This window comes from Caloenas nicobarica, chromosome 5, assembly GCF_036013445.1.
Source record: "Caloenas nicobarica isolate bCalNic1 chromosome 5, bCalNic1.hap1, whole genome shotgun sequence".
Lineage (NCBI taxonomy): Eukaryota > Metazoa > Chordata > Aves > Columbiformes > Columbidae > Caloenas > Caloenas nicobarica.
The window spans coordinates 38485466-38498391 of record NC_088249.1 but is presented as its reverse complement, the minus strand read 5'-3'; the positions used below and the strand labels follow the sequence as shown (position 1 = coordinate 38498391).

Below are 12926 nucleotides of genomic sequence, written 5' to 3'. Positions count from 1 at the left end.
TATGCACCGAGTCCCTCTTCTCAAAACACCCTTCTAGAGTTATCACTTAATAAAAATTATTTTCATCAGAAAATAGAATAATGCATTTGTTCTAGTATCTTTGTCTTATAAACACATTGGTTACCATGATCATATCCTCCTGTAACAGATAACAGAAGCAAACAAAAAATTCAGTATTTTGGGGAGATTTCACTTACGCAAAATCATAGAAATGGTAATTCACCTTTAAGGCATGAAGTAACCTTTGCATTTCAAAGAGCACCTCACCCTCATCATAAACTTTCATTCCAACTAGAAATTAGTACGACAAATGAAGAGACATTTCTCTCATATGCTCTTCCATAGATGCTATTACATGTAACTAACTATTCCTTCCCCTACAAAATGGGAAAAGAGAAATTGTTTACAAGTTTGTTAACACACATCTTCTGGCCAACACAGCAGTGCTGCATGATGGCCTTATAAACATAAATGGGGTGATGCCTCTAGAGCACTGTCAAGCCAACAAACTCAAAAGCAAGAGACCTGGAATCTAACTGATCTAATCGCACTGCATAGAAAGACCACACATGACATGAAGGCAAAGCCTACATCATTGTATTTGAGAGAAGTATATCTTTCTGCAAGAACAGTAACTGCTTCACCTTTGCAGCTAGTACCCCACCCCAGAGATTACTTCAAACTTTGTCTAGCTGAGAAATTAGCATAATATTTGCATAATAGTCACATTTAAAGTGAAGCATTTCTTTTCATAATATGAACTCTGATGGAACAGAGCAAAACAAACATACTGACATCTAAGTTTTACTCTCCATTTCATTTTGCTACCATCTCATCTCTACTGCAATACTTACAGTTGGAGCAGGAGCCATAATGCCCATTGGTACAGGAATCATAGGGGTCCCTGAGAAAGACAGGACATTTAGATTAATCTGCCATGTTGAGATTACTGATGAATACAAATGAACTGATTGCAGACATGGTTTCCAAACGAGACAGCAATTTTGGTCAAATAAAGAGTTTCACAGTATTGATTACTAGTAATTCCTTAAGCATTCAAGCATAGCCTGAGTATACTGACATGCTATGTGCATCCCAGTCACTTCTACCATATGACCATTTCAACTTCGTTTGTCGCAAACAAATCTATTTTCAAAGCACATTCAAACCACAGTATTGTTCTAGAAGATAATCATGTGATGAATGAGGCAGTGAATTCCATAAATAGAGAACAAAAGCAGCTGAAGTCCTACAGATGATAATCTCATTCATGACTTGCTCAATTCTCACAGCACAATCTATTTTGGCTACATTTTAGGGATGTGGCCCTATAGAGAAGGTCACCAGGTTTCACGTTACCACTTATAGAACAGCTTAATAAAGGCAGCATAGAAAACCTCAATCCAGAAGCTTCCTACATGCTGAATACTTGACTTAGTCTCTAAAACTTAATTTAAAACAATATTTAATCAGGTGAAACCATGCAATACCCTCTTTCCCACTACTAAATTCACCGGCAGCTTAAAGCAGTATGTGAGCCACTATCTGATCACAATAAAGACTGTTTATCTTTCCATGCCAGCTGCTATAGGAGGTTAAAGATACTAAGTGAATGGATTTCAAAACCACTTGCTAGTCAGTAAAGACTCAAGAACAATGAAGTCAATCTCATGTTCTTCATAGAAATACCCTCTAGGGATCCTAGATATTTTTTTCATTCTACAAAAAAATTCCTTCACCTTTCACTCTCAGACCTTCCCTCCTCCATCTCTCTTACTGCTGTACTTACAAAATCCTAACCAAACATCTGCAATCTATTGTCCCTGGAGTCGTTCCCTGACTTTCTCCAGTGCTTAGTCCTGAAACACCATCACTTCTCAGACATCCTCTCCAGTTTTCTCCTCATCCACTCTGGTTTTGCTTTGATTCCATCATTTATTTTCTGCATTACTCAATCCTCTTCCTCGGTCCCTTCATATTAAAGTTATACTACCTCCTATCTCTCCAAACTGTTCAGAGAATCAAAAAGTGTCTTGCTTTCCCATGCTCTCAGTTTTAATACACCATGACATCTCATAGACCAGAGCAACTACTCCAAGACAAGAGTCTGGTTGTGCAGCCCTATAACTATTATAACTATAATTATCATGATGCTGAACCTGGATTTTAAAGCTACAACTCAGGAAAGATACTTGTGTTATTACTGACAGTTTTCTGAAACTATCAGCCCAATGCTCAGCAGAAGCCAAAAAAATCCAGTAAAATGTTGGGCATCATCAGCAAACATTGATGATCAGGACCACAGGAATCATGTAAGTGGTATATAAAAACCTGGTGCACCTGTACCTTGACTACTGCAGTCGGACCTGGTCTCTGCAACCCAAGAACACCACAGAGCCTTATAGAAGAGCAACAACATGACTTAAGTGTTGAAGCAGCTGCTTTACTAAGAAAGACTCTACACTCTGAGACTCTTCAAGCTTGCAGGTTTACAAGGCATGGAACATGACTGAAGTGTGCAAAACCACAAAACACCAAACTCACACATGAGAACTCAGGCAGGAGGGGGACACTAAGTAGGCAGTGAGTTTAAAAGACAGACATAAGATCTTAAGTAGTTAACGAACTTCTCAAATTTGGTGCAAGAGGCAATAGTGGAGATGGGACAGTATCAACAGGTTCAAAAATATCAAAATGTTCATGAATGACAGGTCCAGAAAAAGATAACGGAAAAATGAAAGATCATACTCTGTAACATCCCTAACACTACAGCTGCATGAGGGTACAGACTCAGAAAGCAGACAGGTGTACATGCCCACCCTAAATACCATCTTGTATTCCCATTGCCCAGACAATGCATCAGGCTGTACGGACTGCTGGTCTGACCCAATGCCGCATTTCCAACATATGAACAGTAATTTTTTACATCTTAATGGTATATGATAATCTTCAGAGATGACAATAGTTATCAGAATCACTTCCTTATCAAATCTTCCCCACTTAAGAGAGGGAAATCTTGGAACTTCTTATTTTTAACAGCCATATTTTTAAACAAAGCAAAACGCTTTTTCTAACTTTATTCTCATACAACCAAACTGCTCCAGCTGAAACTTTAAAAAAAATTTATAGGCTGAGTAAGATAACTAGAACATGAAATGCTGGCCAAACAGTGAGCTAAAGATAATATTACAGGCCACTAAAATTGTGATCTTACATATGGAATAACTTCAGAGTAGACTTTCATAAAGTCACTGTGGCATTTCCAGTTTGTGAATAATGAGTTGAATACATTGCGCTAAGAAACTAGAGAACCATATCCTCTACATGCCAAAATATGTTATCTGTACAGGTAGGCAAATCATGTTTCTAGTGTGCAGAGAAAAAAATAAATACTTGCCTAACGCCAGGCTCCTCCACTCTACATACTGTTTGGATTACTAATACTGAAACAAGACTATTGATATAAGAAGTCAAACACAGCAAGAGAACAAAAAGATCTTTGTCACACATGTTAAGAAGTGTTCAGAGCAGAAACTTATATCAGGCATTTAAAAACATTCTTCAGAAAGTTATTTTTTAAAGTATCTGGTGCTTTTCACACTAGTATATATAAACTGGAGCTAGTAAAGAGGTATGGTTTTTAAAATGAACCTGAAATTTTTGGTGGCAGAATACTACGTAATCAAGAACTCTGCCATTAGCAGAAAATAGATAATATCTCATGGATCTCAGAAAAAAAAAGTTTTGAATAATTAATGCAAGTAAGGATTAGCTTGATGAATGGATGTGCACAAACCATTCCTGAGTTCAGCCATCTGGTTTTTGAATACCTTCATTGTCTACAAAACACTTGTGCACAACACAGCTTATGACCATGAAGACAAGAGTTATTTTCTGCGGCCCTTGTGACGAATTTTAAATGGACAGTTTTCTGAATACTCCTCTCTCCCACTTGGTCTATGGTCTCCTGTCTTCATACACAGTTATTGATACTGGCAATGTATAGAAAGAAGGTGGTTCCAAAGCAACAAATTAAAATCTCAGCACAAAAAACAGAGGCTGATCTTACAAATGAGCAAAGAAAAAAAAGGTGGGATTCATTTTCAGAAGACAAGAACGAATGAGGAATGTAACAGTAAGTTTGCAAGACGTGTGAGGAAAAGTATGTAAGAAGTGGAATATAGGAAAGTGTAACTTTTTTAAAAGTGGAGAAAAACGATGCAAGAAGTTGGATCTCTTCTGAAAGTTTACTCATGTATTTTCAGACCACATGTACTCAGTGTACTCAAGCACTTCCAAAGGTTGTTACAGTTGTTTATTTGAAAGGAACTGAAAATCATAGTCTATTGTCAAAATAGTGGCTCTTATAATACCTAAGGTTGGCAAAAATCACCACCTCGCTTCTGTCTTGAAAAAACAGTCCAAAACAAGGTCCAGTATTATCCCTAATGGTTTGATTTCTGGGCAGCAATAAGCAGTTTTTGAAAGACAAAAAGGAGCTTGCTCACATGACATGATCTGTGGGTAAACTAGAAAATCAATTGGAACGTACATGAATTAGAGTTATTGAAATACCTTAAGAGACAGTAACTTTTGTAACTAATACAATTCAGAATAACAAAAGGTAATTTATTGCTACTACACTTTCACATACTAACATAACTTACCAGGAGGTACAGGTGGAGGAAAGCCAGGAAACTGTGGAGGTGGGATCCCGGGGGGAAGTGCTGGGATTCCCATGGGAGGGCGATTCAAATGAGGTGGAAAAGACATTCTTCCAGTCACAATCTGTCAAAAAGACAGAAAAGGAAACTTGTACTAGTCAATTCCCAAACATGAATTACAAAAGCAGTGCAAATTATAAGTGTCCATAATGATTTCAAATCTCTATATGGACATTTAACTCTTTTCCCCCAGCTATTCATTATGCTACAAATGTAGTACAAGTCTTCTATCACAATGAGAATCAGCACTTCCAGGAAAGTGTTTCAGAATGAAGTGAAAAACAAAACTACCGGGTGTTTCAAAAAGATGGATCCAATTTCAAAGCTACAGTGATTTGACTATATGACCCCTCATTCCAATGGTTTAGAAGCAGTGTGAAATAAACAGCATTTAGCAGTTCATACAGTTTCTTTAAAATAAAGCTATCTTTTGCAGCATCTGAAGACAACTGTGGAACAAGATGAGAGAAAGAACTGGGACATCCTGATGCTCAGCACTGACAGGAATTGTATTTAAGATGACATTGGGGAGATCCCCAAATTCAAGCACATAGACAGTTAAAAGCTTGGAAGAGGGTTTGATGATCTATTTCTAACTTTCCAGTTCGTACATACTGTAGTGCTCAACTTGGACCATAGCCCATAAGCTGAGAGTCAATATGCTACCATGGAGAGTAAAGATTGTTTTAATATCATTGCTATTCAGATGGTTATTATTATGTGCATATTACTGACCCTGTAACATACACCACCAAATAACCAAAAAACACCCAACCCTCAAGATCACTCTTAACACAAGTAACAAGGCACATGTTCTTGCTTCCAGTATCATCTTAGCAACCTCACATGGTCAAGTCCTCAACAAAGGCTGAACCTCAGTTCTAAAGAAAACCAAAGCTGGTCACGCTGCAGTGAGGAAACAGCAGAGGAACTTCACACACATTGGCCTGTGTGGATACAAATCACAAAGACACAGTGTCACAAGTGAGAAGAGTCCAGTTAGCTGCCTGCACAAACATTTGTGCTTCTCAGTGGCCGTACAGACTGCTTTACAACCTGCAGTGCCAGACCTTCACTGCAACTGTTTTCCAAACAGGCAACCACAAGTCAAAACTGAGGCAGGTGGCCTGGAGAAAAAGTATTATGATAAGCAAAATTCTGATACATACACAGTTCTGTAGATTATAAGACATTTTCACCAGCTTCCTGGTACTGAACACAAAAGAAACAGGCAACGAGCTTTGCTGGAGACAAATGTGCATCCACACATGTACAGGAGCAAGTAATTAATGACAGTCTTAAGTACTAGAAGAGTTAATATCAGTACTCTACCATAATAGTAGATACATTTAAAAGAGCTAAAAAATACAAGAGAATCACATAGCAAAAATTTATTCCCACAGAGTCTGGAAATAACTATGAGAGATAAATGTATATAGTGGACTGGACAGGATGCAAGAGAAACCCAAATGTATTGGGTAATACCTTCAAACATTAGAACCTATTTAGTCTGGTATAAGAACACATATGACCCTATAGCATAAATGAGCCAAAGACACATTTACAACTACAACAATTACAAGACGTTCATGAAGACAGCAGTCATTAATTGGCCCCAAAGGGCATTTCATCAACATCTCACCAGGAGAAAATATGAACACTCCTGTGCCACAAGGTCTAAGATGGTGGAAGAAACAAGAGACCAAATGGAAGCATTCCTCCAACAGTTCAATAAAGATTCTTTTATACAATATAATAAACATAAAACTTTTTCCCCCCACCTTAGAATCTATATGCCTTAGAACACACCTTCTGTCATTCTTGAACCTCTAAAACTTAATGGGCAAAGAAAAGCAGTAAAGGTGTACTGCCAAAACATTTTGTTTGGAAAAACACTGTTTATTGTCTCTTTAGACTATGTGCAAATCAACTAACCTTCTTCTGGAATCTGGAACTTGGATGATATAGAAGGCAACAAAACTCCTTTATCTGCCTTGGTATCACTATCTGGAACTTTTTCACCAAAACACCCCCAGCCAATGGTCCCAGGAAGGGCAGAAAATTAATATCTTTAAGGCTTTCAATCCTTATCTGTACTGAAAGCTGACAGACAACTGGACAAAATCCAAAATTGTTTTGGGGCAGGATGGTAGAGCAATAAGTTATTGGGTCTGAGACAGTTCTAAACAGGTTGCAATAGTGTTACACCATCTGAGGTCCACAATAGATTAAGAAGCGGTCCGTTAAACAAAAAAGAACAACTGGGCAAGTAACATTCCAGGCTGCCTGTAGGTGCAGTCCTTTCTCTCGCTCTGATACCCTGTTTTCCCCAAAATAAGACCTACCCCAAATATTAGCCCTATCATGATTTTTCAGGATTTTTGAGGATTCTCGAAATATAAGCACTACTCCAAAGATAAGCCCTAGTTACAGTTCATTAAAACAGTCAATTTAAATACTGTCCAGGCAGCTATACATGTAAAAAAGTAAGCATCTTTTGGAGTAAAAATTAATACAAGACACTGTCTTATTTTCTGGGAAACAGGGTAGCACTTTATCTGAGACACCATTTCGGAGAAGCTAAAAAAAGCCTAGGGACTAAGAGGCGAAACAGTTATCTGTTTTGAAAGATGCTAAAATATACCATGCTCAATGGATGTTACATATGCACAAAGGCAAATTTGTTGTGGTTTTTGTTTGTTTGTTGTGGTTTTTTTCTTAAGCAAAGATTTAGCAGTTAATGAAGTAATCATTACTGCATAAATGGAACAAGGAAGTTAGTAAGAATGGATCAAATTTAGGCTTTCAGTCTTCTAGTCAGATATGAAACATGCTGTTATCTGTAGGGCTTCAACAGCCCATTTTACTTGAAGCACTCTGGTTTTTTTTCATATTTGTATAGTTATTTGCACAGCAGCTAGAAAGCTGTTCTGTTACTGACTTAATTCTTGCACAGACCAATCCTAGCACCTCTACTGTCTGTGACACTGAAGAATTTAAAAAAGCAGTGGTCTCTTTCTCACTACTATGTAACTACTAATGTGAAACTGGCAAAGAGAATAGTTTAATTCTGTTTTGGTTATGAAAACTGCGAGGATTAACAGATAACAAGACTGAAACTGCTCACTGGAGAAGTGAGTGAACTGAACAAGAGAGGAACAGGCATCCAGTTCCTTGCAGCAGCCAAGATGCTACAGTGAAGGGAACTGAGTAGCACATTTTTTCTGTCAGCAGCTAGAGAGCACACTCTCTTCTTCCAGCAGTCAGAGGGGCCTCTTACATCAAATTTATAAGCAACTACAAACCAAGGGTTAGGTACGGCAAGTTAAGAAATGCTAAGCTGGGTCTAGGTAGAACACACTTGTAGAAATCTCAGGAACAGTATCTTGAACTTCTCTGCAGACTGTCCTACTACCCTGCCCAATACAGTTCAGTGATCAGTGTCTCATATGTTTACTGTGGTCTCAGTATTGTACAGGGTGATTTTCAAGTTTCCCCAACGTATTCAGATGTGTAAGTAAGGTACTAAACGGTTCTGAGATATTTTAAAGCCTCAGTTGACTTATGAAAGTGTTGCTGCAAGTGAAACTGGGTGTAAGCAGCATTCTAGATAGCTGCATTTTAACCAGCAGCTCTTTAAGTGAGAGATTAATTTGTGTGAATGTTAAAGTGGTCACAAAAATACAGGGGTAAGAAAAGCAGTGAGCATCTGGCCTGACACCATTCAAAAGACTGTAATCATGACACCTACAGCCCCCCAAATGATGTATTAGTGTCACATCTCTAAGTCCAAGTGTAGTCAATTTAGGTTGCGGCTGTGCCAGGAAGCGAGGCCGTACAACAGGAGCAGGTCCGTTTAACAAAACAGATGGAGCTGAGACCCTAAAGTCCACACTACACATTTTGGGGAGGTCCACCCCACTGGAATGAATGCCCATTTGCAGGTAAGAGTGTATTTTTCAATACATTTTCATCCAAAAGGAATCCAGTTCATCCACTGAATAGTGCAAACCAATGTGAAAAACTGTTTCTCAAGTACGGATAGCTGTGAGATTTCCTTCAAAAGCACATTTCTGATTCAAGCTAACACAGTAACATAGGTGCACACTTTACTAGCTTTGAGCAATTTTTGTAAGGTGCAGATTAACAATAACGTGGATGGCAAAACAGCTAAGCTTACTCTAAGCAGATGCAGCTCAAATCCAGCCCAAGCTATTAACTAAAGCAAGCGCTGCACAAACACAGCTATAATATTCCAAGTTCAACTTTGGCCTAGAAGGAATTCAGTTGCTTTCATACACTGGTCTTCTGAGTTAATAAGTCCTGGTGGAACCAAATGCCACATGGCACCAGCTGCACCAGTTTTCTGACACTGGGAGACAGCACAGGAATACCCATACGGCTCAAAGGGTTGGTAAAATCCACGGAGACATGTTAACTCCAAGTCAGTGTCACCCCCACTAGGCCAGGAGGAGGCTCTGACACACCACTGAACAAATCCACAGGGCTGGCCCGAGGACACGCTGCACTCGGGGGGCTGAGACCACACAGAACTCAGAATTACTACGAAACAAGGATCACCATCATTCTGACACTGCTGCCCCATGCTTCTTTATTACCTCTGGCTCCCAAAAGTCCCAATAAGAAGGGACTGTCTATATGTACTAGTCTGGCTGCACTGTTAATGTACTTTTTCTTAATCATAGTATTCTTTAAACTTTTTTTTTAATGTACTTCATTTTTTTTAATAAACGGGATAAGAGGCATGTCACAAACAGAATGTTAAGTCTAATAAAAAACACTAGTAACTAATGTGTTTTAAACTGACAATTATACCACCTACTCAGGGCAGCATCATAGTTCTACCACCTACTCAAGGCAGCATCATAATTCTACCAGTGTCACACGATTAATCTCCTTAGTATCTGTGTTTACACATCGCAACTTTTACTTTAAAACCTGCAAAACATTTTAACTGTTTTAAAAACAGTTAAGTTCCCAGGAAACAAAGTTACAATACCTACTGTAGAACTGATGTTATACTACACAAACTTCCAATTAACTGTAAAAATCCTGAAGTCTCAACACATAACCAAACTTAACGTGTTTTAAGAATACATGTATCTGGTGTCATAACAGCAGTGACAGCATAGCTGATCTAGCTTGATTTACTTTGCCTGATTTTAACTTATCTTCAACATTTTCCCAAGACAATTATTCTGCGCCACAAAAAAATATCTGTACACTTACTCTAGAATAAGTTGCACGAAATAGCTGTGCTAGCTAGTCCCTCAAATAAGGGAGCAGTAAGCACAAAACTTGTTGTCTGGAATTATTTTTAAATGAACCACAATCCAGCTTTGATTATAATCTTACCATCTAGATTAGTACAAGAGCACCTGACAATATCCACACCTATGGTAAGTGTGTAACACTATGCTATTTAGTAACACCCTAGTTAAAGAGATGTGATACCAAGACATCCAATCTGTATATCCATATTATTATGTTTCACTTAAATGTCCCTATAGAAAAGCTTTCACACACAAAAATGTTTTCAATGCTTTTTAAGAATTAGAATAATTCCTATTAAGAATCATTCAATGTTTGGCATTTGATTCTAATGTCACTACATAGAGAGCTACAGAGTGTGAATAATAATTTCCTCTAATTTATGACAAAGTGTTTTGTACATTTTGTGTCATATCATGGGTACAGCTGAGTAACAAAATCATTTTCAGAAGCAATTGGAGAAAACACATGAGGTAAACCAACCTGTTAAAGTCAGTGCTATCACATAAGCTTTTACATCAGCCTCAACATTATGTATGGATTTTTAAGCCGTTCCATTATAAAAATAAATAACCTCATAGTTTGTCACCCACTGGAGATGCTGTTTATATTATCGCTTCTCACAAAACAACTCCCTAAAAGAAAAATCCTTCATTTCAAGACAACTGATTCTCTCAGTGAAAATGTCCACTTTCTCATAGAACCCTATGGTTTTCTCCAAAATTGCCTGCAAGCTAAGCAATGTATCTATGTCAAACACAGCAGACATGGGGAGAGATAAAACAGATTATAGATTTTCTAGGTATATTTATTCCTAAACAAACAAAACTAGTATTTACTCACACCTGTTTTTCAGAGGCAATCTAGAAAGTGTTCACTAACTGCCATAAAATAAGTTGCATCCTGAACTACTATTATGAAGCAATCCAAAAAGTGACATGCTTATCCAAACTAAAGCCTCAGTCCAAGAGCTCTTTAAACTAGGGCTCCATTACCCATGTCACCAGAGCTTTAAGATCTTTGATTCAGTTCTTAATTCTGTGCCTCTGTACCCATATAAAGCACTAATCAGTCAAATAAAGGACTCTCCACTCTAACTTTGCTATTAACTCTTCCCAAAACACAAACATGGCTGTGGCGTTACAATATTTATGCAACTGGGCACTCGAGAGACAGAAGCAGAGAAACACAAAGCCCTACACGCAACACCACTCCTTTACAGGGAAAGTAAGAAACTGCCCTGTTCTTCCTCCCTTGAGTTTGTTCTGAACCATGTTCCACAAATGCTGATGCAATACCTGAAGTGAAGCTTTCCTGCCCCACAAAAAAAAAAAAACCAAACACCAAACAAACACCCCCCCCCCCCAAAAACCCCAAACCACAAAAACCACAACAACCAAAAAACCAACTAACGAACAACAACCTAAAAATCCGTGTGCATGCATTTTAATCTGAATAAACCGAGAACTACACAACTTTTAAGATTTCACTTCCTGTAAGCCCACACACGGCCTATTACAAAAAGAAAAGGAAAGAAAAGAAGAGAAGAGAAAAGAAGAGAAGAGAAGAGAAAAGAAGAGAAGAGAAGAGAAGAGAAGAGAAGAGAAGAGAAGAGAAGAGAAAAGAAGAGAAGAGAAGAGAAAAGAAGAGAAGAGAAGAGAAAAGAAGAGAAGAGAAAAGAAGAGAAAAGAAGAGAAGAGAAAAGAAGAGAAAGAGTTGCGTTTGGGATATTCACTATAACCGAAAAAACCTCTATTTTCCTTCAGGCGGACAAAGGGTTTTTCTACAACGAAAAAAGACACCATGAGAAAAACACGCCGATACACACATCACAGCTGCTTACTGACACGGATGAATCACTCCTTCTTTTACGCAGAAGCTGCTAACACGTGTTTTAAGATGACTACCCCAGTCCACACGACGGACATTAACTTCCCTGCCGCGACACCGTCGAAAAACGTTTCCTCGCATGACCCATTTCCCCAACATGGAAAACAAACTCCCACGCACAGCCAGCGGCGGTCGGACCAGCCGGGCAGCAGCTTCGGGCGCCGGCAAACGCTCCGCCACGGGCTCGCCCGCTGCCGCCCGAGCGGCGCTGGGCCTCGTCCCGGGCCTGAGACGGGCTCCTCTCGCCTCCCGCGGAGCCGCCGGCCGCCCCGCCCGCCGGGGCCGGCTCCCGCCGCGCCTCCCGGAGGCGGAAGGGGCTCCCACGCCTCTGGGCGGGAGAGGAAGCGACGGGCCCCTGCCGCCCGCGAGCGCCTCCCCGAGGCCGCTCTCCCGTTCCACCCCGCCACCAGGCCCACGCCGCCTCCCCGCCGACGCGCGGGCCGCGGCCGCCGAGAGGCCGCCGCCGCCTGCCCCGGCCCGGGGACGAGGCAAAGCGGCCTCGGCCCGGCCGCGCCTCCTCTCAACAGGCGGCTGAAGCCCCATCGCCGCCCCCCCTTCCCCTCCCGTCCCCCGGCAACCCGTCGTTTCTTACCCCTTCTCTGCGGAGCAGAAGCCACGTCCGGAGCGCCGCCGCGACCCCTCGAAGGCGCGCGGGTCGAGGATGGCGCAGGGGGACGCCGCTGGGCCGCCTGAGGCGCGGCTGGGAGGCCCCGGGGCGCCACTAGGCCGCGAACACACCGCGCCGAGCCGCCGCCGCGCTGCGCGGGGCCATGTGACCCGCCCCTTCCGTCAGCGGCCCGACCTGCACCGCGCCGCGCGAGCATAGAAGCGGCCGTGCCAGAGCGCCCCCCGCTCCTTACGCAGAAAACAACGCGCCTAACCATAGAGCAACGGCGGCTAGAAGGGCAGAGAGAGAAAGCAGGCGTCCCAGCTGCTGCCATCTTTGCTGGGGGCAGGCAGTGCGGTGCCTTGACCCAGCTCGGAACTTCGCCATGTTGAGGTCGGATACCGCCGCTCGGG

At 41.0% G+C, this 12926-nt stretch overlaps 1 protein-coding gene across 4 annotated transcripts in view; it reads right to left on the bottom strand.

The window, feature by feature from the left end:
- Positions 1 to 12650, bottom strand: part of RBM25 (RNA binding motif protein 25) — a 34505-nt gene extending 21855 nt beyond the window's left edge. For 2 of the 4 annotated variants that reach the window (XM_065635932.1, XM_065635936.1), the window contains exons 1-3: positions 12499 to 12650; positions 4668 to 4788; positions 855 to 904 (exon numbers count right to left, since the gene is read on the bottom strand). In XM_065635932.1, coding sequence (XP_065492004.1) covers positions 855 to 904; positions 4668 to 4773 — 156 coding nt within the window. In that variant the 5' untranslated portion in view covers positions 4774 to 4788; positions 12499 to 12650. Of the gene's footprint in view, positions 1 to 854; positions 905 to 4667; positions 4789 to 11859; positions 11935 to 12026; positions 12046 to 12498 lie in introns of those variants that run through there. The other 2 variants (XM_065635935.1, XM_065635933.1) reach the window with 2 other exon arrangements.
- Between the last annotated feature and the right edge of the window lie 276 nt (positions 12651 to 12926).